This window comes from Anser brachyrhynchus (genome assembly GCF_964034855.1).
Source record: "Anser brachyrhynchus genome assembly, chromosome: 5".
Taxonomy (NCBI): Eukaryota; Metazoa; Chordata; class Aves; order Anseriformes; family Anatidae; genus Anser; species Anser brachyrhynchus.
In genome coordinates this window covers 38948522-38975357 of record NC_137699.1, presented here as the reverse complement: position 1 = coordinate 38975357, position 26836 = coordinate 38948522, and the positions used below count along the sequence as shown (strand labels likewise).

At 37.9% G+C, this 26836-nt stretch overlaps 1 protein-coding gene across 1 annotated transcript; it reads left to right on the top strand.

The window, feature by feature from the left end:
* On the top strand, positions 1-26836 carry LOC308196588 (mucin-2-like; the record flags this gene model as incomplete). Its single annotated transcript, XM_080595726.1, has 32 exons — positions 1-150; positions 1935-2006; positions 3600-3671; positions 4060-4321; positions 5436-5550; positions 6025-6115; positions 6510-6622; positions 6950-7166; positions 7495-7620; positions 8621-8738; positions 9432-9570; positions 11204-11314; positions 11836-11905; positions 12671-12808; positions 12895-13059; positions 13768-13862; positions 14881-15007; positions 15598-15853; positions 16441-16490; positions 17114-17214; positions 17343-17494; positions 18062-18200; positions 18302-18415; positions 18747-18926; positions 19436-19675; positions 20265-20421; positions 21014-21142; positions 21803-21944; positions 22494-22537; positions 22637-22834; positions 23314-26751; positions 26823-26836. Exons 1-32 carry the CDS (start codon positions 78-80, stop codon positions 26834-26836), a joined length of 7458 nt encoding a protein of 2485 aa, XP_080451852.1. The 5' UTR covers positions 1-77.

Here is a 26836-nt window from a genome sequence, read left to right as displayed (position 1 = left end):
ACTATATAAAACTCAGGAGCAGACAGGTATTTTCTCAGAGGCAGGTTGTTCGGTAGTTTCTACCGGACTTCCAGAAGATGGGCACAGGTAGTGGGACGCGAATACCACTGTGGATATCAATACTAGCACTTGCCTTCATACAGATCAAAGGTAGGAGGATTTATTTGCTTGGCATTTTTACAGTTTCAAAGAATTTATTGCCTGCGTCAGAGTTTGAAACCTTTTTTCTCGGCTTTGTGGAGCTAATGAACCTTTTACCTTTATGCAAGATTTTATTTTCTGTTACAAATACTTTCTTTCCTAAGAAGAGGAAAATAATTATTTTCAAACTTCATAACCTACTTGATGCTCTTAATGTATTTTCTCCATTTGAAATCAGGAATAATTCTTATTTCTAACACTGTGCCTCAAGATTGGCATTTGGTTTTTGATGTCCACATTTGAAAGTACAGCATGTGTAAAAGCACAAGCCAAAAGTGGCAAAAATACATTTAAGAATGATCAAACTAGTGGAGTTGCATTATTAAAGATTTTTTTGTTTCGTTTTATCAGCTCATGATACACTAAGTATTTTGCCTGCATCAGATTTTAAAAGTTAATTCGTCCTCACACATGAGATTCTACAAAAGCTTAGAGCACAGGCTTGTTTATTGAGGGAGTGAAAATAAATGGATCTGCCTTAAGCATTATAAAAGGACACTTAATTCTCACAGATGGGTAGAAAGGTTTTTGTTACTCATATTCCTCCTGTTTATTTCCCTTAAGGTTTAAGGTGACAGAAATATTAGTTTTTAGTGTGTTTTGATCTCAGATGCAGTTCCATTTGAGTTATTTTTTCCTACTTCCAGATAATTCCACACTAACTTATGATAAAAAATAGTGCTAAGAGCAGTTCATCAGAAGGCTAGCTGTAGCATTATCATACCATGCAATGGAATGGTAATGGAATGGGAATCTGGGATGAATGTGGCACCAGGCATAGTGTTGAAGCCATATCACACATGAAAAAAGAAGCAAATAACTCTCTGAGAATAGATAGGAGAGGAACTCAGAAGCACCGAATGGTTCACATCTCCAGAAGGGGCACAATGTGTCCTTCCAAAGCCAGCTGCAGATGTCCAGCTGGTGCAAGAAGAAAGGGATTTATGGAGCTCCCTGCAGCTCTAATTTCAGCATTAGCTCCTCTAGCGGTGCCACCCATGGACTGCCCTGTGGGACGCAGCAGACAGTCAGCCAGTCATCTGGGTTTTCTCCAGCTGGCATGGCCTCCCCTGCAACCCGCCCTGTATCTGATGAACTCTCAACAAGCAGTGCATTAAAAGCCCTCCTTGGCCCTGCAGATTTTGTGTGTATTCCTATTCTGAAGCTGAAGTGGAATGGACAGAAAAATGATTTCACCACTGGAAACAGAAAGTTTTGCTTTGGGGCAAAATCAGGAATGTATCTATTGGAAAGGCCTATTTCTTTCTGTGTGACTTGTGGGTTTATTTTTCTTCTGCTGTTTATTATAAAAAGTGCATGAAACCATAAAATAAAGAGTAACTTTGGTTTTCCATAAGAGAGGACAGAGATCACTCCTCTAGTTAAAAAAGGGGTTCTTCTGTCTAAAAAGTATATGAGAGCATCCAGGGGCTATTATGACAAAAACAGAATAAGGATCTGCTCAAATTCTCACTGGCACATTTTTAATGGCTTCCTTTCAATAATTTGTTAGCCTACTGAAAAAACAAATAGCTCAAGAAGTGGTATATGGCCATCATGGTTGCATGTAGCACAAGTTCTGATGTAAGTCTGACCTTCAGTATATGAACATAGCTTTGCCAATTTTTGATATACTGACTTTGCAAGTTTAAACAAATATAATGGAAAAAATGATGAAGGAACTCATACAAATTAAACATTTACATTTTCCTCTTCTACTCCTCTTTATACAGTTCAAGTCCGGGGCGAAGCACAACAATCACAATCAAACTATGATTCTCTATCCTTACTGCAGAGAAAAAACAGTAAGTAATTTTTTTCTGAGATGTTTCTAATATTTTGCCCCAAATTAAACTGATAAGGAAGAATATTCCTAGAACATCCATTCCTTTTACAAAATATATATATAAAGAGAGAGAGAAAATCTGTGTACGATACATCCAAGTCTCAGTGAGAAATTCCTCTGAGATCCAGCCCAGTAGATCTGGTCTACTGATGTGATACAGTTATCTAATCTTTAACTTCACGAAAGGTACATACCATCTATCTACAAGTGTATTTTCAGAAGGGAGTGTGTATACATACGTATCATCAAGATACCTGATAGTAGGTAATAAAACATACATTTTTTATTCTGTGTAAATATGATCACATCACGCACAAGTGAGAATAACAGAACTGTAACTACCTTAAACATTAGAATGATTAAGCACTAAATAATCATGTATAAAAAACAGTTTTATGACACATACTGTAACACACTAATAGTACACAGCAAAAAAAGTGTGGAAGGATAAAACGCCTACTGGTATATTACTGATGAAAGGCTAAAATAATTAATCATTTAGCCTGCAATGCAAACTGCAATTTGTGAAGTCACTAGCTGGCAATTAAAACAGTGGTACACCCAAACTGGAAGTATACCTCAAATTATTTAAGAAGTGTGCATTTAATTATTGGAACAGATTGTCAAGTAAGGTAGTATGTGTGTTTACACTTCAAATTCTTACATCAAGACTTAACCAAATTGTCTTCCTAAAACACGTATTTGTCTTATTGATATGTTTTGATCTAAATGGAGAAGTCAATGGCTGATATTCCACAGTCTACAGTTTGGAAGTCATTGAATGATATTTTGATACTTTCAATTTTGATACTTTCAAAGAAAAAAACTGCAGCAAGTCCTCAAACTCTCATGTAAAGAAAATACATAGCAGGTTTTCTAAGTATTCGCTCCCCTTCATAGCTGGATCTCAAGAGAAAACATTGGATTTGGACATAGAAAATTTAGGGCTGTAACCTACAAATAGAAGTCTTTCCACAAAAAGTACACGATTAAAGTTTTGCAGACTTTCAATGGCATTTTCTAAAAAAAAATCTGCTTGCAGTTGGTTGTGCAAAGTTGCATGACTCAGCACAGAGAAAGATACAAGCTTCAGGGAAAAAAAAGGAAAAAAGGAAAAAAAAAAAAAGCTGTGGTTTCTTATCCTCTAAGATTCTTCTGTAACTTTCTAAGTGTACTGACGGGCAGAGGTTCGGACAAAGACATTAGCATTGTTTTTTCCCCACCTCTATTACAACACAGCAGTCTAAGGATTAGATTGCTACTTTTGAGTTCAGATCAGCAGGGCCTGCATCAGATGGGAGTCTTGAACAAATAATGGAAAAAAGAACTACAGCCAAAGAGGATGGTCTTTGGGATTTGGCTGTTAGTGGAAAGACACATGGAAAGACAGAACACAAAGCACTGTTTAAAATACATCAATAAATCCTTGTGGAAATTCTCCCCAGGGAGTAACTAGTACTATGAAATATTAATCACTAAAGAAACTAAGCAACCTCTAGCCACATTTTAGGACTTCTTATGAGATTAAACTTGATCGTTTTTCTCCTCATAGGTCTTCCACTGGGTACTAAATCCCATGGATTGACAATCATTCCACCTCTTCAAAACACACTGAAAGTTAAGGGTAAGTTCAACAAATGTCATGGCTCAGATACGTATTTGTTGATCAAACAGGTAGAAAGAATATGGAGTGAACTGAACAGATTGGTAAATTGTGTTAGATACTTTAGCCTCATAAAATAAAAAATGAACAAGAAAAGTAGTCAGTTCATCAAATAATGATAATCTATATGTGGCTTGATGCTCAGCTTGTATATTGTTAATATGATGAGGCTGAAAAAAAAAAAAGCACATATGTAATACGTGGATAAATCATGCACACTATTTCCTGTAAAGAAAGGGAAATGATAATGTGCTCAAAACATTGATGAGATACCTTATCTAGGCAACTTAAGAGGAGGGTATCTATGACAAATTGCAGAAAATTCTTATGGCTCATTTTGAATCCACAGCTGGCAACCCCTCTCACAATGGCCGTGTGTGCAGCACATGGGGTAACTTCCACTTCAAGAACTTCGACGGGGACATCTTTTATTTCCCTGGGGTCTGCAATTACATCTTTGCATCCAACTGCAAATCTGCCTATGAGGATTTCAACATCCAGATTAGGCGTACAATGGTGGAAAATGCTACCATGATCACCCACGTCATCATGAAGCTGGAAGGAGCAGTGGTTGAACTGACCCGCACATCTGTCCTGGTCAATGGCCAACAGTATGTTCATATCTTCTGCTATGAACTGAAATTGCCATGACTGCCCTTGATCTCAGAAGGCTCTTTGAGCAAGCATCCGTTTCTTTCATCTCATCTCATATTGCTCCCACGCAGCTGTAGGACTCATGTCCTTCCTGAGGCACCAACAAAAATAAGAGGGCCTGACAGTGAGCTGTCATTTCTACAGATTATTCTTGTGTCCATTTTATTCAGATGAGCTATAACCCAGATGCTGCCCCCCTCTAGTATAAACATATATGTATAAACATATATGTATAAACATATATACAATCAAATGTATAAGTTGGATTTAGTCAAAGTGTTAGGCTTTTACACCCTTTAAGTTTCTACTTTCCATTAAATTTACCAGAACAGGAGCCCTGCGAGGAATTTCTGACTGCTCTTGTCCTTGCTCTGAAGACTGTGCAGTTAAGCACACTGCAACTGCAGCTTGCACCTGGGCTCATTTTAAACAAGCTAGTCTGGGAACTTCCTATCTATGTAGTAATGATAGCATTGATTTTGGCAAAGGGTGTGAAACTTGTCCAAAAGTTTGGGTAAATATTTGGACAGGTATGCCACAATGATATGTGTATTACAGCAGCTATATGTGGCAAGCTAGTAGAAAGGCTATCTGGAGTACATCTTTGTGAATGGCACTCATGCCACAGAAAGCACGAAGAGTATCTCTTTATTATCAAGAGCTTTAAGGAATAAATAGTAATATCCTGAAGCATACTGCCTGCAAAACAGAACTTCCCAGAACTTTTTTGAACAATATAACTGAAGACATGCCAACATTTTACCTACCAAAACACAACTAACAGAAATAGCCAAAAGGAACAGGGAAAGCAAGGCTGATCCAACAGGCTTTTCCAACACGGAAAACAAGGCTGATCCATTTGTGCACAAAGAAGCAATCAAAACAGCCAAAATGTTACAAATGTGTATAGTTTGCATTTAGTTATTGCACTGACTAATTTTCTCATCTTTGCATGTTGAAGAGTGCAAAAAAAGAGTTCTCACTCAAATTCTCACTCAAAAAGAATGAGAATGGGTATCAATGTGGATATTCTGTCCCTACCCCCACTGAATTCTAGTGATCTTTCCCCAGGGTTCAGATGCCCTACAACCATATGGGAGTCTTGGTAGAAAGAAGCAACAGCTATCTAAAAGTTTCTGCCAAGTTAGGACTGACCTTCCTTTGGAATGAAGAGGATGCCCTCCTGGTAAGAAAACATCCAAACCATGGCAGTTAGGCTGTATTTTGAAAATAGTCCATTGACATCTTTGCAATCTTAATCAGTCAGGCAGACATTAGTTACTTAGGGGTCTGTACTAGTTTTTAGTGTACTGGACTATATTCCAGTCTTCTCCTAGTTTTCCTTTATTATTTTTTTTTTCCAGTGAGTTCTGCTCAGAGTCAATATGCCCCCATATTATAAAGTCCCCACATCACAATGGACTAATCCCAGATTCCAGACCTGGCAATGCTCTGATGTTCACAGTCCCAGTGCTAGACTAAGACTAAGCTTTTCTTGGTGGTCATTGACCTTCCCAATGGTGCCTATCACACCTCACAGCCTGCACATCACACATATGTCAAACTTTGAGTACGTAAGGAATATCGGTGTAGGCTGTGTTTCTAACCACCAGGGCTGATGTTGCTGTGAACCTAAACTTGCTTTCCTCATTTCTTTTAGGTGGAACTAGATAAGAAATACACCAATCAAACTTGCGGACTGTGTGGGGACTTCAATGGAATTCCAACCAATAACGAGTTTATTTCACAGAGTAAGTAATAAAAAGCATTATTAAGTATTGGCACTTTGTTTTTCTTTGTTTTAGCCTTACAGAGTCACAGAGGTTGTGGGTTGTATTAACTGCAAAACCAGGGATACTTTTTTCAGTATATATTTTTATGACGTCAGTTTTAATACTTAAGTAACAGAGTCAGGGCTTTCGGATGCATTAGGCTGCTTCCATCACTGTTACATCTTTTAAAACCTGCCACATGTAACTGTCTTCTTTTTTCAACAGTTAGTCTCCAGTCCTTTATATACCTGCTTCATCTCCTTTTGTCTTTGCATATCTGCTTTTAATGGGTAGTGTCACAAAAGAAAATACCTCCATGCAGAAGCCAGTAAAGCAGTAAATATTATTCTAATACTTTGACTGTTTTGTACAGATACAAAACTGACTGCCGTTCAGTTTGGAAATAGGCAGAAGATAGATGGACCCACAGAGCAGTGTGATGACCCTATTCCTCCTGCTGTTCTGAAGAACTGCTCAAGTGAATTTGTAAGAATCTCTCTTTCAGAATTTGTTTTTCCAGTTCAGCATATATTATCCCTTTCTCTCTTTGGAGAATATCTGCCAGGATAGGAAAAAGTACAGCATGAATATAACCCAGCCATGGGTCTGGAAGGAAAATGTTTCCAAAACTATTTTTTTAATTCTTTGCTAAAGTGAAGGCTAAAAAATTATATGAATTCACATCTGATTATGGTTACTGCTGGACAGGTTTTTGGACCAGAAGGACCTTGTTTTACTACATGCCTTAAATGAAATAATCATTTTCACATTTTCTAAACACAATTGTTTTACTTTCACTGTTTTCCCTTCCAGGCTTCTATCTGTGAGACAGTATTAACCAGTGAAGCATTCACAAGCTGTAATGTACTTGTGGATGTTCAGGACTACATTGAAACTTGCATACAAGACTTATGCCACTGTGATACCTCTATGGCTGACTTCTGCATGTGCAACACCTTTGCTGAATACTCACGGCAGTGTGCTCATGCTGGTGGACAGCCTCTGAACTGGAGAACCTCAGAATTGTGCCGTAAGTATCTCTGGGAAAGCCTTTCAGTTATGTTCCCTACTTATATCTAGTAAACTTCAAATATGTGATTTTTTTTTTTCCCGAAGAAGACAGCCATTTAAAAGTGGATGTAATTTTCATGAAATTGGCTTTATTCTGAGCATATTCAAGACTTTTGGGATATTGCATTACTGAAGGTTTTCAGTATATTTCAGAAGATCTAAAATCTTGCACCTTCCACTTAGTTGCTCTCCGTTGTATCTTGACGGAAAACATCCTAGATAGTAAATACTGTTTTCTCAACATTTCAAAGGAAAAGTCAGCATTATACTACTCTTTCTACTTTCAGCCAAATCATGTCCCTTCAACATGCAACACCAGGAATGTGGCTCCCCCTGCTCTGATACCTGCAGCAACCCCGAAAGATCTGCACTTTGTGAAGATCATTGTACAGATGGTTGCATCTGTCCTCCAGGCAAGTTACTTTATACCCTTTTCTCATAGTCACAACCATCAAAACTTTCCTACTCTATCATTCTTGCCATATCATTGTTATTATCATAGCATCATAGTAATAACTATGCTTCTTCCTTGACATACATGCACTATTTATATCCAGGTTAATAAGAACACCCTTTCGAACATGTGCCTGACACATGTATGTAACGACTGAACTGCGTATAAGATACGTCACTACTAATGATAAGATGAAGTTTCCTGTTCTCAGCATCCATACTCCATAATAGAGAGTGTGTAACATTTAATTGCATTCTGCCCTGGTGTTAGCAAAGTTGTGTCTGGTTCCCCACATTACCACACCCTTCCATGTCCTATGTATCTAAACAACAAGGAGTAGAGAGATGACCAGGCAGTTTATAAAATCTAGTGTTTCACAGACTTACATCTGAGAACTGAGTATCAGTGCCAGATGAATGATACAAATATGTTTGCTTTGTGCATACTTATTTCTGTGGCTGAGAATTGTTGCTGTTGTGAGTGACAGTACGGTATGATCTTCTCCCATTGCAAATCTGCCCATCTTCCATGTTGTCTCACAGAATTCACCATCACTTGTTTATATAGTATCATTGACTCCTCTTAGATAATCCTCTGCCTTTGGACATATATACATGTACTGTGAAAACATGTCACCAGGCAGTCTTACAAAAGGTTCATCTATTCCATCTTGCTATCTAGTATTTTTAATCCTAATTGCAATCTAACGAAGCTCACAACAAAAAGGTATTTCCCTAGAAGTCCCTTTTGATCACCCGAAGATTTTAGATAGGCTTTAATGGAATATAATTCCTTCAATCCCTATGTGGCTGGCATCCATCCTTAAAATAAGGAAGTGGCTTTCCATTTTCCATGTAACTCAGGAGAAATGCAAGATGCTTTAATGCATCTGACAGATATGTGTACAGAAGTAGGTTCTGCAGTGCACAAAATGAGTAACAGACAATTTCTTTCCCTAGGAATGGTATTTGATGACATTAATGGTGCTGGCTGTATTCCCCGTAAGGAATGTCACTGTACCTATGAAGGTGAAACTTATGCTCCTGGTACCTCCTTCTCATCTAAATGCAGATCATGGTAAAATATTCCCTTTCTCATATTTCTTTTTTAGGTGCATTACCTGGACATTTTGGAGACAGGGAAAAATGCCTAATTGCTCCTTAAAAATATACGAAGAACTACTTACTAACTGAACTTAGTTAGTAGTAGCTGCTCCTTTGCAGCACTACAGCGTAACACTGGGGCAGTCGTGTAAATACTGGAGTCGAGGGCTATGATATTCAGGAACATGCTGCATCATGCAGACTGGGACATCATGTTTGAGAGGCGTGTTTGGCAGATATGATGTATATTTTTTCAATTTCACTATAATTACTTAAGTCTCACTGCATATGTATATGCAAATGCACCTATCTATATGTTGATGAATGCAAAAACCACAAACTACTTTTCAAGAAACACATAACACATCTGAAGCTAAAGTCATGCTAATGGAGATGAGGGGCAATCCTTCATATGCAGCAGAATGGATACCAGATTCAAAAGGACTGGATTTTGTCCAGGGACTGGAAATCAAAAGCATTATATAAAAAATATCATCAATATAAATGTGACTTTTTGATACTTATTCTGAGATTTCAAAGAAATGTGGCTTCTTTGTAAGCATTCTTTTCCTTCAAGAGGAAAATTAAGGCATTAGCTGCCCTTATTGTCTCTTATTTCATTTATACTTGCACTACCCAAGGTTACAGAATGCCTTCTTCATTTCAGTACCTGTGCTGGAGGTGAATGGGCTTGCGTCACCCAGTCGTGTCCTGGAACTTGCAGTATTGAAGGAGGTTCCCACATCTCAACATTTGATGAAAAATATTATTCCTTCTTCGGAGACTGTAGCTATGTCCTAACCAAGGTAAAAAATCAGTCACATTCTTTGCTAAAGCAATATGCTAAAGGAAAATGATTTTATTAAATATGTTTGATTTAAACTACTAGTAATCACATCAATTTTCTGAAATTTAAAGGAACAACATGGGGCCTTAAATAGATTCCAGCGGGCTTTCTGTTACTTTTATATTAAATAAATATATTATAGTATTCTCGTGTACTTTGATCAATGCTTAAGAATTGCACTGAGTTCCATGTTCAGGTTCCATGAAACAATGCTTCCCATTAATTTTTAAATGCAATATTCCCTGTCTGGTGCTCTGTAACTATTTCTTTCTGAAAAATGCTCATATCCTCCATTGGTACTGTTCTTTTTGTCACAGTTCGTATAGTTAAGTGGCTTATTTGATTAACAGTATACAGGTTGAAATTATTACACAGAATTCATGGGAGGAGATATTTCATTAAGATGATCAACCTTCCAAACAGTCTTTCCCAGTAAAAATATAAGACTTTAGAATTTAAAAGCAAAAGTTAGTAAGTCATACATGTATTCTAAAGCATCAAAAATTGATTAAAAAAATAATAAATCTACTGGACTTCTAAGATTAGTAGGGACTGAATTCTAAGTAGGTATGTCTAAAGTAATGACTACAAATTGCAAATTTCAGAATGCTATGGTTTTTGCTGTTGATTTGTATCGGGTGAGCAATGTCAAAAAAAAAAAAATCTCATAAAATCTTCATATTAAATAAAACCTGTTCTCAAAGAGCTCAGGCTGAATGTTACCAGGAAAGAGAACCACAAAAACTCAGAAATGAACTAGAATAAGGTAATTTAGAAATAAACTAGATTAAATCTATGATGATTTTCAATGAGAATCACAAGCTGGATCAACAATGGGTGCATACATTTGGAGGTACAGGAAAACCTTAAACCTGGACAGAAAAGGTTTAAAAGCCCACAATTTTAACATTAAATTTCTACACGGCTGTAATTCTGCACTTCTGCTGTTCTCAATTTAGTCTTGTTAATGTCAAGAAAATGATAAGACAAGTTCAGATCCATAGCTTTCTTTCTGTTTCCCTGTAATGTTTTGTTCATTAGGCACACTTTGAATATAGCTCACAGAACACAGTCTGTGAAAAATCAGAATCAAGAGAAAAAATGCAGTTTGCCTTTATTCGGTAGCTCAATGAATGGTGATCTTAGCTCAATTTTCTCCTGTGAGAGGATATTTAAATGCATGTTTCCTACTTGTTAAAAGAATGTCCAAATGGCCAGGCTTTTTGATAATCTATTCAGTGCAGAAAAGATCGGAAGCAATTTTTTTCCTTTCCCAGGTAAACACCATAACCAATGAGCAAGAAAGACACACTTGCTTCTTCTCTAGCAGATTAAACCAGTACTACCTAAACATTCTGAAGTTTTAATGTTCGGTTTAACATATCTAACTTGCCACTGAACGTCAGCAGTAATTGATAGCTTACACTGTGTGACGTACAATAACATCAGATTACTTTGCTGACTAAATATGGATATGCAAGAAATGAGAAGAAAAGGAATAATCAACATTTTAAAAGACTCACTTTAATAGGAACACCATGTGAGTGTGATCCTTTCTAGTACAATAGACTTTTTTTGTTTTCTTCTTCTAGCTCTGTGACAGCAATGATTTCACTGTCTTGGGAGACATCCACAAATGTGGCCTGACTGACACTGAGACATGCCTCAAGGGTGTAGCCATCAGCCTAAGTGGAGGACAAACTGTAAGTAGCAAATGCAAATACCTAGCATTCTGGAGGGATGTTTACAAAACTTAAAAGGCAAGTTGTATGCAAATGACACATAACAGCACAGACAGGAAATCTGCACTGATTTTTATTTTATCTCATTTGAACATTAATCAAAGAAAAAAGAAAAGAATAAAGTAGGTATATTGGAAGTCAAGATCCTGACAGTTTTCTGTCATTTAGTTATCTTCAGGGTTTTATTTGTTTGGTGGTTGTTGTTCTTTCTTTCTTTCTTTCTTTCTTTCTTTCTTTCTTTCTTTCTTTCTTTCTTTCTTTCTTTCTTTTTGGGTGTGGGTGTGTGGGGGGGTGCAGTTAATGGACCTCTATAATAAAAATCACTGAAGTAGTAAGGGAATCAGAAAATCACCAGACCCTGAGCCTTTCCTCCCCACACACCATTTTCCTTCCTTTATCTTTAATGATACTAGATATACAACATTTGGAAAGTATTTTACCTTTCCTAAGCATGTTTGATAATCATTCCCTCTTGTGGACAGAACATTGTGATCCAGCCTTCTGGCAGCGTATTTGTGAATATGATCTACACACAGCTGCCCTTCTCTGCAGGTAAGTTCCTCTGGAAGACTCCTCTGATGTTTGTCTTTGAATTTAAAATATTGTATTTCTTCATCTGCTGCCAAATTCTGCCTTTGCTTACACTACAGCAAACCCAAGGTACTCAGAGTATAGCCTCTCCTTTTTAAATAAAGAGGGTTTACCTAATCAACTCTGCTCTAATTTTAGCAAAATTATGGTCTGATTTTAGTAAGATCTGATCAAATGGAGATGCAGTTCAGACAAATAGTATCATTGGACACTTCCAGATCCAAATATTGCCATAAGAGTGGAAATAAAAATTCTGATTTGCAACAGGAATTCAATTTCCCAAGTTGTTTAGTTCTCCTGCATCCCCTGTGTCTCTTTGTATGATGTACATTCATCACTGGAGATTTTCTCTGCCACCAATCCTCAGATAACTGCTGCACCTGAACAGAAAGCATAAATGACAGAATAGTTGGAGGTTAGAGGCTACCACTAAATCATCCTAAAGAATTTTCATCAAGCAAAGGTGGTCTTTTAAATAGTCACAGAAGTGTATGTTTTTCCCCTTATTTCAAAACAGCTGATGGAAGGTGGAGTTTTTTACATTTTTTTTTAAGGTAAAGACAGTCCACTTTAGTGCTGGATTTGAAATCTTTATTGAGATATATATATATATAGTTCTTCAACAATTAGGATCACACACAGCTGTACAATCCTCCTATGTAATGAACAGTAGTTTCAACTGTTCATCTTAGATAAAATTATAACTCTTATGTTCATTGTCCCCAGCAAATGTCACCATCTTCAGACCATCATCGTTCTTCATCGTTTTACAAACAACCTTTGGTCTTCAGCTACAGATCCAGCTTACCCCTCTCATGCAACTTTTTATAAACTTAGACCCATCACATAAAGGGCAGACCTGTGGTAAGTGATCTTACAACTGCCTTCATCTGTACACTTGATTCTGTAGGTTCAATCTGCTTCCATCTGACCCATCTGCTTCCTTCTAGGTCTCTGTGGAAATTTCAATGATGTCCAGACTGATGACTTCAAAACCACCAGTGGTGTAATAGAGGGTACTTCAGCTGCCTTTGGCAATACTTGGAAAACACGGGCTGATTGTCCTGATGCCAAAATCACCTTTGAGAACCCCTGTACCCTCAGCATAGAAAATGGTAAGCTCACTATATCGCAAACTCTTCTGTTCTCTTTTAAGATAGGAAGAAGAAATAAGCTGATCAGCCACAAATCATTTAGCCAAAATAACGGTGGACCCTTTGCAAATGCACACTATTTTCCTCAGTAGACACAAGAAATCTTCAATTAATAAATAATAACTAATACAATATTTTGGATCTTCAAAAATATTCCTTTGGCTAAAGAAAGCAAGTGTTGTTTCTGCAAGTTTACTTAAGGGGAACCAGAACCATTTAGCATAGAAGGAATACATTCCTTGAAAGCTCTGATTGTCATATAGGAAGAAAGCTGAGCTTAGCCCCACTGAAGGCTGGATGACCTCAGTGTGGTCTTTCCACTGTCAAAATGTGAACCAATCTTACAGTTCATGACTTCATAGCTGTCAGGCTGTTAAGAATTTCAAGCAATGAAATAATAGTTAAGATTTGAGCATCCACAATACATCTAAGGATGTATTAGTTTATTCCATGACAACTACCATGAATTGAGAGCATTCAGTTTATGAAGAATTCTTATTTCTGTGTAGACAAAGTGAAATACTGTTCAATTTCCAGGAAAAAAAAAAAAAAAGAGCTGAATTCTATTAAGTTAAGCCTCTGCAATTTCCCCGTAGGAAGTATTGTTACACAAAACCAAGAATTTAGACAATGAAGTGCAATACAAATTTGTATATTTTAAATTCACAGACAAGTACGCTCAGCACTGGTGTGGACTGCTCTCTGATACCACGGGACCTTTTGCTGAATGTCACTCAACAGTGAATCCAGAAGTTTACCAGAAGGTACTTGGTTTTAACTTTTTCATGTTTGGAAGAATAAGACTTGGACTTCTGATTCTAACACCTGAGAGAACAACTTGCCAATCAGGTGGAGGTGCATTCATTACAATTCTTTTGAAGCCTGAAGCCCATTACACATCATAATACTTACTTCTTTTTAAAGGTATCTTTCTTTCCATTCAAAGGAGGATAAACTTACAGGCATTTTCCTGCTGCTAAATGCCTAACCTAGGAGCTTGGACAGTCTGGATTCCTTATTAGATCAAAGGAAGAAGCCTCCTTTCCTGAGATATAAGGAAAGCTTTAGTCAGGAGCTTAACTAGTACTTCGCATAGTTGCTCTCAGGAGGCATCTACTTTTGCATATATCCAAGGACAAGGCAATAAATGCATGCACAAAGCAGCAAAGAGATTGTGGGAAAAAAAATGTTCCAGGAATTCAAAATGATGAAGCTCTGGAACTTCTTGGGGATCTTGGATATCTGTAAGAGTATGTTTAACAAATCCTTTGGAATGGCCACATTATTGTGGCCTTACTTGGCACAGTAACAGATTAAGTGACTTCTTGTTTTCTTTGTTCCTCTGATGCAAAGCGCCCAAGCTTCAAATAAAAGTACTAAAAGTCAGGTGCAAATAACCTCTGCTTGTCCCACTAAGTAACCATGGCACTGTGGCTAGAAATTGGAAGTAGCTGGGAAAGCTACCACCACTTGCAAAAGTAAAGAAGAACAACCAAAAGGCAAAATAAGTTTAAACTCTGGTCCTCTGATTACTATCTCTCCTTGAAAAGAATCTTTTCTGAAAGGACTCAAACTCTGGTCCTCTGATTACTATCTCTCCTTGAAAAGAATCTTTTCTGAAAGGACTCAAGGAAATCTTCAAATGAAAAATGAGCATATGCTTACTTACATATATGAACTTCACTTGCTTTTAGCTCTAATGAACATGACACTCTAAAAAGTATAAAGAGCCATGGCTCTGAAATGACAATCTGATGATCGTATGTCATCCTCTGTCCCTAGAACTGCATGTTTGACACATGTAACTGTGAGAACACTGAGGACTGCATGTGTGCTGCCCTCTCCAGCTACGTCAGAGCCTGTGCTGTGAAAGGAGTTCTCCTCAATGGATGGAGGAACAAAGTCTGCAGTAAGTTTTACATCCCCTTGCCTCTTGAAAATGATCATCCGGAAGGCTCCACAAATGAGCTTTCAGGATATACGGAATTCCCAGAGTAAATTGTGTTCAATTGTTTCTTAAGCATAGCATTCACTTTCAAGAATTTGGGGAGGAGAGGAATGCCATAAAAGCGAAGCAGTAAGCAGGGTGAAATATAAAAAATAGGCTTTCTTAGATTACTTGCTCAGAATTAGAAGAAGCAACATGGAATTCAATACTCTTGTAATAGCAATAAAATAACTAGAGTGTTTCTCAATTTACATTCACATAAAATATAAAAATACCAATGAAGAAAAAACACACGATTTAATAATATAACTGAGCTTTTTTCCTTTTTTTACCTGGACAAAATATTTGTATTTTTGATACATTTATAGGGGATACATTTATATATTTTGCTTTAACAGTAAAAAATAATCGCAGTATTCACACATCAGAAAAGCATGTCTATATACAATGCCACTTTTATCATATGTACTTTACCTCAAATATTGCATTTATGCCTACATTGATCCTTAAATTAACTACAAACATAACTCACCTTATTTTACTCTCTCAAGCGAAATACACCAACACGTGTCCGAAATCCCTGAAGTACACTTACAATATTGATTCCTGTCAACCCACTTGTCGCTCTCTGAGTGAGCCTGATGTCACATGCAACATCAAGTTTGTCCCAGTTGATGGCTGCACCTGCATAAATGGAACCTACATGGATGAAAGTGGCAAATGTGTGCCTGCTTCTAGCTGTCCTTGTTACTACAAAGGAATGCCTCTGTCTCCTGGGGAAGTCATTCATGATAATGGCATTGTCTGGTAAGTTTTGTGAACAAAAGAATGAGACTGGATATGGGCAATCATGAAACCATATATAGCTCTTGCAATCAATTCAAATCAAATGTATTTCTCTGCCCAATAATTTCAACACAGAAAACTAGAAATTCTTAAAAACTGTAAGGGCTATATATGTTTGGAAAATTGTACTTAGAAAGCAGTAGAACAAACCATACTGTGGTGAGTTAGCCTTGGCTAACAGCCAAACTCTCACCCACATACTCTATGCCAAACAATTTCACATCTATGACCATAAAAGACTTGTTTCACAGTGAAAGATACTACAAACTTGATAATCCTATTAGGATTAACATTATGAGTGGAATCTGGAATATTCTGAAGGAAAACTTTTAATCAGGCAAGTGGACAGAGCACACCTGTCCTTATATAGAACATAATCGTATATTGGTCTGCTCTAATGTAAAATAATTTTTAATAGTACAGGCTATTCTGACGAAGGGTATGTCTTCTCCATTTTATCACAGTTTTTTTCACTATTTCAAATTCACTAGGAAACAAGTTGAAACTTAACAAGAGAAGCAAACATAACTCCATTCTCTCTTTTATAGCACTTGCACCTATGGAAAGCTGAGCTGCATTGGAGAAAAACCACAGCCAGGTAACATACCACTTAAGATTTAATTCTCCTTTTCCATCTTCACCCTTTCCAGTTATCTCTTTTTCTCATAATGTTGCAAACTTTGCAAATCTGAAATCAAACAGGAAAATGAACAGATGATTTCTGTAATGACATTCCCTAACTGTAAAGAAGCACTTTTCACTTTCAAATGGCAGAAACAAATTATAATCTCCTGGATTACCAAGGGGAAAAGAACATTTGGTCACCTCACCAAATGCGAGGAGAAAAACAACCATATTTTACATTTTTTTATATAAAATAAAAGGACTAAAAGCCAGTCACCTCAAACATATAGAATAAAATAATATCTTTGTTTTCTTGTGTGGCTTTCTTTTTTGGGGAGGTTGTTTTTTGTTGAAAGAAGTGTTTCATAAAGCTAACTAAACAGTAGTTTCTATGAGCAGTCCAAGCAAAAGCATAAAAAAAAAAAAAGATGAGAAGATGACTGTGACTTCAAAACAACATGTTTCTCTTTCTTGTCAAATGCATTCTATTAAAGTTCATACATTTCACAAAGGATTTTTTTTCCCAGTTTTTAAAGAAGCACAAAGATATAAATACATGGTTCATCTCACATTTCTCATGGCTTTTCTGTCTTCCAGTCTGTGCATCTCCCATGGTCTATGTTGACTGTGGCAATGCCACTGCAGGTGTGGCAGGAGCAGAGTGCCAGAAGAGCTGTCAGACTCTAGACATGGAGTGTGTAAGTACAGACTCTTTACATCCAGTTGAAAGCATATTTATCTAGATCACTTTTACACTTACCAGCTGTAGATGGACTCTTCCATCAGGGCAATGTTTCAAGTCTTGTTTTCTATGTGTTCCTTACAGTACAAAACCCACTGTGTCTCTGGCTGTGTATGTCCTCATAATTACGTATTAGATGGCAAAGGTGGTTGTATAGCTCCTGAAGAGTGTCCATGTGTTCACAACGGGGATTCCTACAGTCCAGGAGAATCAATCAGAGTTGGCTGTAACAACTGGTAAGAATTACAACTTGTAAATAATTTTGAAACATGATTTTCAAGCACCTGGAAGGGGATAGTTTAACTCTAGGTGAATTACAGCTTATCACTCTAGCAGTATCAAGATTTATAGGAAAGAATCTTATCTACTTAGTACCTAAAAAGCAAGTTCCACCTGTTTTTGCAGTGGCACACAGCACAGAAATTGCATGTGATCGGAAGAGCAATGTGGTTTTAGATGCTGTCATATTTGTTACAGTCGATAAAGCTTTTTATCCTCTCAGGCCATCCCTACATTTCAATATATCCAACAAGATTTAGAAATGTGGAACATTCAAATTTTTTCTAACCCAAATTATTCATGGCATCAAGAAGTAACAGTCTTTGGGTAAATCCTAAAGACTCTGTCTATGTCTACGCTGTATTTCTGAGAATAAATAAACCTTATTTTTTCACTATGGGCTTAACACATCGAAATTAAAAAACATGAATGTGCATACAGAAATACATGTACAGGTATGTTATGTGCGTGTCTATTATTTTATTTTTTTTTTTTACATTTAAAGTCCTTTTCGTCTTATACAGCACATGTAGAAACAGAAAGTGGCACTGCTCTGAGGAACCTTGCCTGGAAACCTGTTCAGTTTATGGAGATGGGCATTACATGACCTTTGATGGCAAACGCTTTGATTTTGAAGGAGACTGTGAATATGTTCTGATCCAGGTAACAGAGTCCTTCCCAGATTTTTGCACTGCCAAAGTACCTTGCATTTTACATATGAGCACAGAGCATCATTAACACTGAATATCATTCCCCTGTTTCAGAACTACTGTGGCAAAAAAGGCTTGGATCAGGGAACCTTCAGAGTCATCACTGAGAACATTCCATGTGGCACTACAGGAACCACCTGCTCTAAGTCTATTAAAGTTTTCCTGGGGGTAAGCGTGCTCTTCAGTAAGTTGTAATCCAAGCCTAACATGCTGGAAGGATGAAACAGGTTGTCCCAGATAGACTCCATCATAAAAGTGTCCTGCAGGACTGTAAAAATGTTACTACAGTTTCTTGGTCACTGCCAAACAATTCTGCTCTCTGCTAGGGAAAGCAAAGGAGGGAATTCTAAAGAGAAATAGATTAACATGGGTTTTTTGAATAGAGCCATTTTGATGATAATAGATTTATTATTTCAATAACAGTTACTGGTAATATATAAAAAACTGGAAACCAAAAGGTGACTTTTTGAATTGGTCTCTTTTTGTTTTTCTGTCCCAGAACTATGAACTGGTACTCAGCGATGGACGTTCTGATGTCATCCAGAGAACACCTGGAGGAGAAATGCCATTCCAAATCCGTTCCATGGGCATCTACCTGGTTGTTGACACTACTGTTGGCTTGATACTCATGTGGGACAAGAAAACCAGCATATTCATCAAACTTAGCCCCAGCTTTCAGGTACATTTTAAAATCCAAAACCTGAAGCCAACAATTTCTGATCCATATTCATGCTATCTCTCACAGGAAAAAAAGGAAATTTAGGCTGCAACTGAAACACTGAAAGAGCAGTGATTGCCTATTGTTATCCTTATAGTATTGACTTAGATTCTGTATACACATTTTTCCATAAATTATGTTATTCAACAATAGCATAACAGCAGCTATATCAATAATTCCTTCATGAAAAATCCTCACTGAAGAGGTACATTCAGGATTAGATAAAACTAGCTCAATACTAAGCTACGATATTAAGAACAAAACCCACAGCTCTACTCTGCTTCTTTCCCTATCCTTCCTAACAAGTTAGGGGTACCTCTCTTCATAAAAGATGTTTTATGAGAATGTCCAAGACTTTTGCAGAAGAAGCCCACATCATCTTAAATAAAATTCATCCTGAGGCATGTTACTCACAGATACTGAGAAACTGTACCTTACTGATCATTGATATTTTGTTTATCCCCATGCAGGGACATGTCTGTGGCCTTTGTGGAAACTATGATGGCAATGGAAACAATGACTTCACTACCCGCAGCCAGTCTGTGGTAGGAAATGTGCTGGAGTTTGCTAATAGCTGGAAAGTGTCTTCTACTTGCCCAAATGCCAATCAAACCAAGGATCCATGTACTGCAAACCCATACAGGAAATCCTGGGCACAGAAACAATGCAGCATCATTACCAGTGAAGTATTTGCAAAGTGTCACTCCCAGGTATGGTACAGCTTCAGTCTGAAATTCTCAAGACGGAGATTACATACATTTTTATGCAGAGTAGCTGAAAATGCACTAGGATTTGGACTATGTCACGCCTGATAAAGTGAAGTGAGACCAAGTTCCAGGGAGACTGCATAGAAAGGATTTTCACTTCAATTTCCTCAGCTCTTGCCGTAACCAGTGCAGTACAGAAATTCATAGGGTTTGTTTGTTTGTGCTATAGAAGGGACAATCACTGATAAATCTCAAGAAATGTTTAATTTTTAATGGCATCATTTTCTATTAATATCAATATCAGCCACCTGATATCTATGATTATGTGCTACCGTGTAGTAATGTAACAGTACTCTTTCTTCTAATGTCTTTAACATCAAGTAGTTCCTACAGTTATGATTTACTCCTAATAGCTGTATTCTACATATTTCTCTTGATTTTTCAAAATATTCTCACAATTTCTTCATTTCTTATCCTTCTCACACATATAGAGTTGCCAGTTTCAGGTATTTCCTCAGCATTTTTAGGACAGGAAATGCCTTTTCAAAGTGGGCAAGTGCAAGAAATCCAATTCAAAGGTTTTCTCCAACAGGTTGAACCAAATGAATATTATCAAGCATGTGTGGATGATGCATGTGCTTGCGACACTGGAGGAGACTGTGAATGTTTCTGTACAGCAGTAGCTGCCTATGCTCAAGCATGCAATGAGCTGGACATCTGCATTTCATGGAGAACCCCATCCATTTGTCGTAAGTCTCACTCCATGACTTTTTGAACGGGTCTAGAGAGAAAGAAAATAGAGAAAAAACAAACAAAAAAAAACAAGGAGGGAAAAGAAAGAAAGGAGGATTACATTGTATTTATAAGAGGCATTGCTTGAGTAAATCATTGGAAAATGATCATTACTTAAAAAGAAATCATGTGCTAGTAACTTTACTGGTGGTGTTATTAGTGTCTTATTTAATTGTCAGTCATGATAGACAAGTGGCAAACTAAAGTATCATATTATACTCCTAGCTGTTTACATCAAATACACTATAAATAAATACTAGTGGATTTCAGCTAATATTTGTGATTTAATCAATTGTTTTTTCGTGCTTAATGTCTAAGTGTTTGATGCTTTATAGCATTATTGGTATCAAAATGTGGTAGTATAACAATAGTATTAAAAATAGTATTAAAAATAGTATTAAAAATAGTATTAAATGAGACGACATACTGTTCACCACTTACATGTTTATGTTGATGACATGGGATTTTTACCCAGGAAAATTATAGTAACGAAAGACCTTGGAGCAATAAAAATTAAAGGTCTTTTTCTGTCATTTCTCTTTCCTCTAGCTCTGTTCTGTGATTACTACAATCCACAAGGGGAATGTGAGTGGCACTACAAGCCATGTGGAGCCCCTTGTATGAAGACATGCAATAATCCAAGTGGGAAATGCCTTCATGAGTTGAGAGGTTTGGAAGGTAAACATAATTATATAATATAATTATAATCTCATATACATAATATATGAGATATAATATAATATTATATATTATATAATATAATTATAATTATTATAATTATATAAAATTATTATTATAATATATAATATATATTATATTATATTATATTATATTATATTATATTATATTATATTATATTATATTATATTATATTATATTATATTATATTATATTATATATTATAATATATAATATATAATATTATAATATATAATATCTCATATAATATATGAGATATGATTATAATATAATTATATCTCATTCTATTTATAAAAAGATAAAATGGACTATGATGAACAAAATTTATATTGCTCAGTGTATGAAATGTTTATATTAGAAATTATGAGATTTTCTAATTAATGTCTAACTCCCTAATTAATCCCTAATTAATCCCTAATTAATCATGCACTTGTTTGAAGTGAAGATGAAAAAATGCTTCAAAGCTTAATGTGTAATCAATGCAATAGCCGTAATGGGAGGATGAAATTCCACTTTCTATATTACTGGAATATATACTATATTACTGGGATAATTTCAAGAGATCAGATATTGACAGAGTATAGAGTTACTTCTGTTTGGGAAAGCCTAGTGTCAACACAACTCTTGTTTTTATTGCAGGCTGTTATCCACACTGTCCAAAGAATAAGCCCTATTTTGATGAAGAAACCATGACTTGTGTTTCTAATTGTGGTTGCTATGAAAATGGAAAACATTACAAGCCAGGAATGCAGATGCCTTCAACGCAGAATTGTCAATCATGGTAGGATTAGTAAAGATTTTTAAACGTTGAGTTGAAATTTGCATAACTTAATTCTTCACGCACTCAGTTATTTGTTTGCTAACCAGAACTAGGCCAGTCATAGGCTGCTGAGTAGTGTTTAATTTTCTTCTGTTCCCAGAAGCATAAAAGATGACATGATGAAACATTTTATTGTAGAGAGATTAATTTACTACTTATTCTGAATTCTTACTGAAGTATTTGTAAATTATTATTATCATTATTAAGTAAAAACAAATTAAAATAATAATAGTTACAGCAATAATCTTAGCACTTATATTAAGATATGCCTAAATAATTATTTAGAAGTTAGTAGACAACTAATCTTCATTATTTTGAGCTTGTTTCTGTTATTCCAGTGGCACTTGCATATTTTCAAAAGTCAGAAAGTATTCCTATAAATTCTGTAAGAACTGCTGAATATAGCTATATAGGTTGGGAAAGTCCTGCTAAGCCTTCTATCAAGAAGAACACAGTGCTATTTTTAACTAATATATTCACATTCATCATATCCTTTTTCCTCTTTTCCAGTGAATGCACAAACCATGGCAAAAAATGCAAATATGATGAACATGGTATGTTGACAAAGTTGTTTTCATCTTGGAAGGATACACTGAAAGCACTCTACTCTGTGTGTCAGATACCAAGGAATAACATCCTCTTTTGATTTACAGAATGTGTCTGCATTTATGAAGGACAGACATATAACTATAACGACGTGATCTACAATACTACAGATGGCATAGGAGGGTGTATTGTTGCAATCTGTGGTCCCAATGGAACACTGCAAAGGGTTGTGTATGACTGTCCAATCTCAGCATCACCCACACCATTTCAATTCAGCACCACGCCACCTGCCACTACTTCCACAGGTACATACTTTATAGCCTCTAAGAGCTTATTCTATTCATTAGTGAGTAAAATATAGCTACAATATAACCACTAAATTTCATTTTTTATTGGCATTTGTTTTCAGTCAATATTTAGCAATCAAATTAATACAAACAAATAAATATAGAAAATAAAATAACTTCCAAAACAATAAAATGGAAGCCACTGCACACTGCTTTGATACTATTATTTCATTTGTTTTCATGGCAAACAATAAGGAAACAGTATGAGATTTATTATCTCTAATTGTAACTATTTCTATACCCGGAATAATCTTTACTGAGTGAATAGATGACTCATTATGTTTCCTATTAAATTACCAAATGATTACTTTGTCTAGAATTCCTGGTAGGGTACATGGTATGTGTAATTACAGTACTAAGTGGACTACTCAGATAATGGCACTGAGATATTGAAATTTTCATTCTAAGTTTCATGGTATTTTCTTTTACTCTTTCAGTTACATCGTCACCAACAACATCAGTATGCGTTCATGAAGTCTGTCAGTGGTCAGAATGGTATGATGGAAGTCTACTAATACCTGGATTCGATGGTGGAGATTTTGAAACGTTTGATGATTTGAGAGCTAAAGGTTATGAAGTCTGTAGAGCTCCAAAGGCTGTTCAGTGCAGAGCAGAGAAATTTCCTAACATACCACTGAAAGACCTTGGCCAAAGAGTAGAATGCAGTACAACGTCTGGACTTATATGTTACAACAAAGATCAAATTTCAACAATGTGCTACAATTACGAAATCAGAATCTTATGTTGTGTTTTTGTACCATGCTCTTCCACACCTTTCATCACAACATCTTATGAGACTTCAACACCGACCACACATATCCCAATTCCAGAAATGACAACCACAACAGCAAGTACCAGTGTCACAACTTCTGCTACAAGCACAGAAAAAACGAGTCCAATTATCAGAACAAGTACTCCTTCAGAAACATCTCTGGAAACAACAAGTACTTCCACTGAGCCCATAACCAGTACAATGCCTTGCCAACCAAAGTGCAAATGGTCCCAATGGTATGATGTCCATTTCCCGACTTTGCAGAACAAAGGAGATTATGAAACTTACCATGACATTAGATCAGCTGGAAAAGCAATCTGCAGACATCCTGAAAAAATACAGTGCAGAGCAGAAAAATACCCACATAAATCCATTGAAGAAATTGGCCAGGTTGTTCATTGCAATGTATCATTTGGACTTATCTGCAGAAATGAGGATCAAAAAGGAGAACTGCATATATGTCTTAACTATCAGATAAAAGTACTCTGTTGTGATGACTACAGCCACTGTCTAACAACAAGAGTGACACCTACTGTATCAATAGAAACTTCTGCCAGTACACCATCAACAGCTCCTACAACTTCTGAAACTTCAACATTCACACCTTCAGTTACTAAAGAAATAACAACAACCACAACGGAAACGACGACACCAATCACCACAACTCCTTCAACAGCTCCTGGTTGCATAAAAGAGGAATGTGACTGGTCAATATGGTATGACGTTAGTTATCCAGAATCTGGATATAATGATGGAGATTTTGATACAGTTGAGAACATTATAAAACATGGATACAAAGTCTGTGCTAACAGAAAGGCTGTGGAATGCAGAGCAGTAAGGTTCCCTGACACACCGTATCCTCTTCTGGAGCAACACATTACATGCAACACTGAAGAAGGATTAACATGCTACAATAAAGACCAGCTACCACCAATTTGCTATAACTATGAAATAAGATTTAAATGCTGTAGAAATATAACAGTACCATGCAAAACAACTCAAACGCCATATTCAACCACAATAGAGTCAACAACGACATATTCTACAACTCTAACTACACAACACATGGAAATAACAACTACAGAAAAGCCACCAGAATTAGAAACCAAACATCAAACAACCACTGCATCAACAATACCACCACAAACAGAACATATTCATGGCAAAACTACATCAACACCAACAACACAAACACAAACAGAAAAAAAGACCACATATACCACATTACCAACCACGATCACGACCTCCACCTCCACAGCGCCCACCTCCTCACAAACAACACCAATAAGCTCTACCAGCACCAGCACCTTCACGCCGACCCCTACTGTCATCCCCTCAACCACCACGACTTACCGCACGGAAGCCACTACCATCTGTCAACCTGAAGTGTGTTCCTGGACGGAATGGTTCGATGTTGACTTCCCCGCCTCGGGACCAAACCAGGGAGACTTCGAAACCTACCAGCACATCCGGGCTGCCGGGAAGGAAGTCTGTCAACAGCCCAAACAAATCCAGTGCCAGGCAGAGGACTACCCCGAGATTTCCATCGAAAACGTCGGGCAGGTTGTACAGTGTGACGTCAACTTTGGACTGGTGTGCAAGAACGAAGACCAGCCCGGCCGATTCAAGATGTGCCTCAACTACAAGATCCGCGTCCTCTGCTGCATCCCTAACTCCATCTGCCCACCCACCACCTCACCTACCACCAGCCCCACCAGCACCATCATCCCAAGCACCGTCACATCACCCACCACGGTCACGACCTCCACCTCTACTAGCTACTCCACCTCCACAGCACCCACCTCCTCACAATCAACACCAATAAGCTCTACCAGCACCAGCACCTTCACGCCGACGCCTACGGTCATCCCCTCAACCAGCACCACTTACCGCACGGAAGCCACTACCACTTGTCAACCTGAACTGTGCTCCTGGACGGAATGGTTCGATGTTGACTTCCCCGCCTCGGGACCAAACCAGGGAGACTTCGAAACCTACCAGCACATCCGGGCTGCTGGGAAGGAAATCTGTCAACAGCCCAGACAAATCCAGTGCCAGGCGGAGGACTACCCCGAGATTTCCATCGAAAACGTCGGGCAGGTTGTACAGTGTGACGTCAACTTTGGACTGGTGTGCAAGAACGAAGACCAGCCCGGCCGATTCAAGATGTGCCTCAACTACAAGATCCGCGTACTCTGCTGCATCCCTAACTCCATCTGCCCACCCACCACCTCACCTACCACCAGCCCCACCAGCACCATCATCCCAAGCACCATCACATCACCCACCACGGTCACGACCTCCACCTCCACTAGCTACTCCACCTCCACAGCACCCACCTCCTCACAATCAACACCAATAAGCTCTACCAGCACCAGCACCTTCACGCCGACGCCTACGGTCATCCCCTCAACCAGCACCACTTACCGCACGGAAGCCACTACCACTTGTCAACCTGAACTGTGCTCCTGGACGGAATGGTTCGATGTTGACTTCCCCGCCTCGGGACCAAACCAGGGAGACTTCGAAACCTACCAGCACATCCGGGCTGCCGGGAAGGAAGTCTGTCAACAGCCCAAACAAATCCAGTGCCAGGCGGAGGACTACCCCGAGATTTCCATCGAAAACATCGGGCAGGTTGTACAATGTGACGTCAACTTTGGACTGGTGTGCAAGAACGAAGACCAGCCCGGCCGATTCAAGATGTGCCTCAACTACAAGATCCGCGTCCTCTGCTGCATCCCTAACTCCATCTGCCCACCCACCACCTCACCTACCACCAGCCCCACCAGCACCATCATCCCAAGCACCGTCACATCACCCACCACGGTCACGACCTCCACCTCTACTAGCTACTCCACCTCCACAGCGCCCACCTCCTCACAATCAACACCAATAAGCTCTACCAGCACCAGCACCTTCACGCCGACGCCTACGGTCATCCCCTCAACCAGCACCACTTACCGCACGGAAGCCACTACCACTTGTCAACCTGAACTGTGCTCCTGGACGGAATGGTTCGATGTTGACTTCCCCGCCTCGGGACCAAACCAGGGAGACTTCGAAACCTACCAGCACATCCGGGCTGCCGGGAAGGAAGTCTGTCAACAGCCCAAACAAATCCAGTGCCAGGCGGAGGACTACCCCGAGATTTCCATCGAAAACGTCGGGCAGGTTGTACAGTGTGA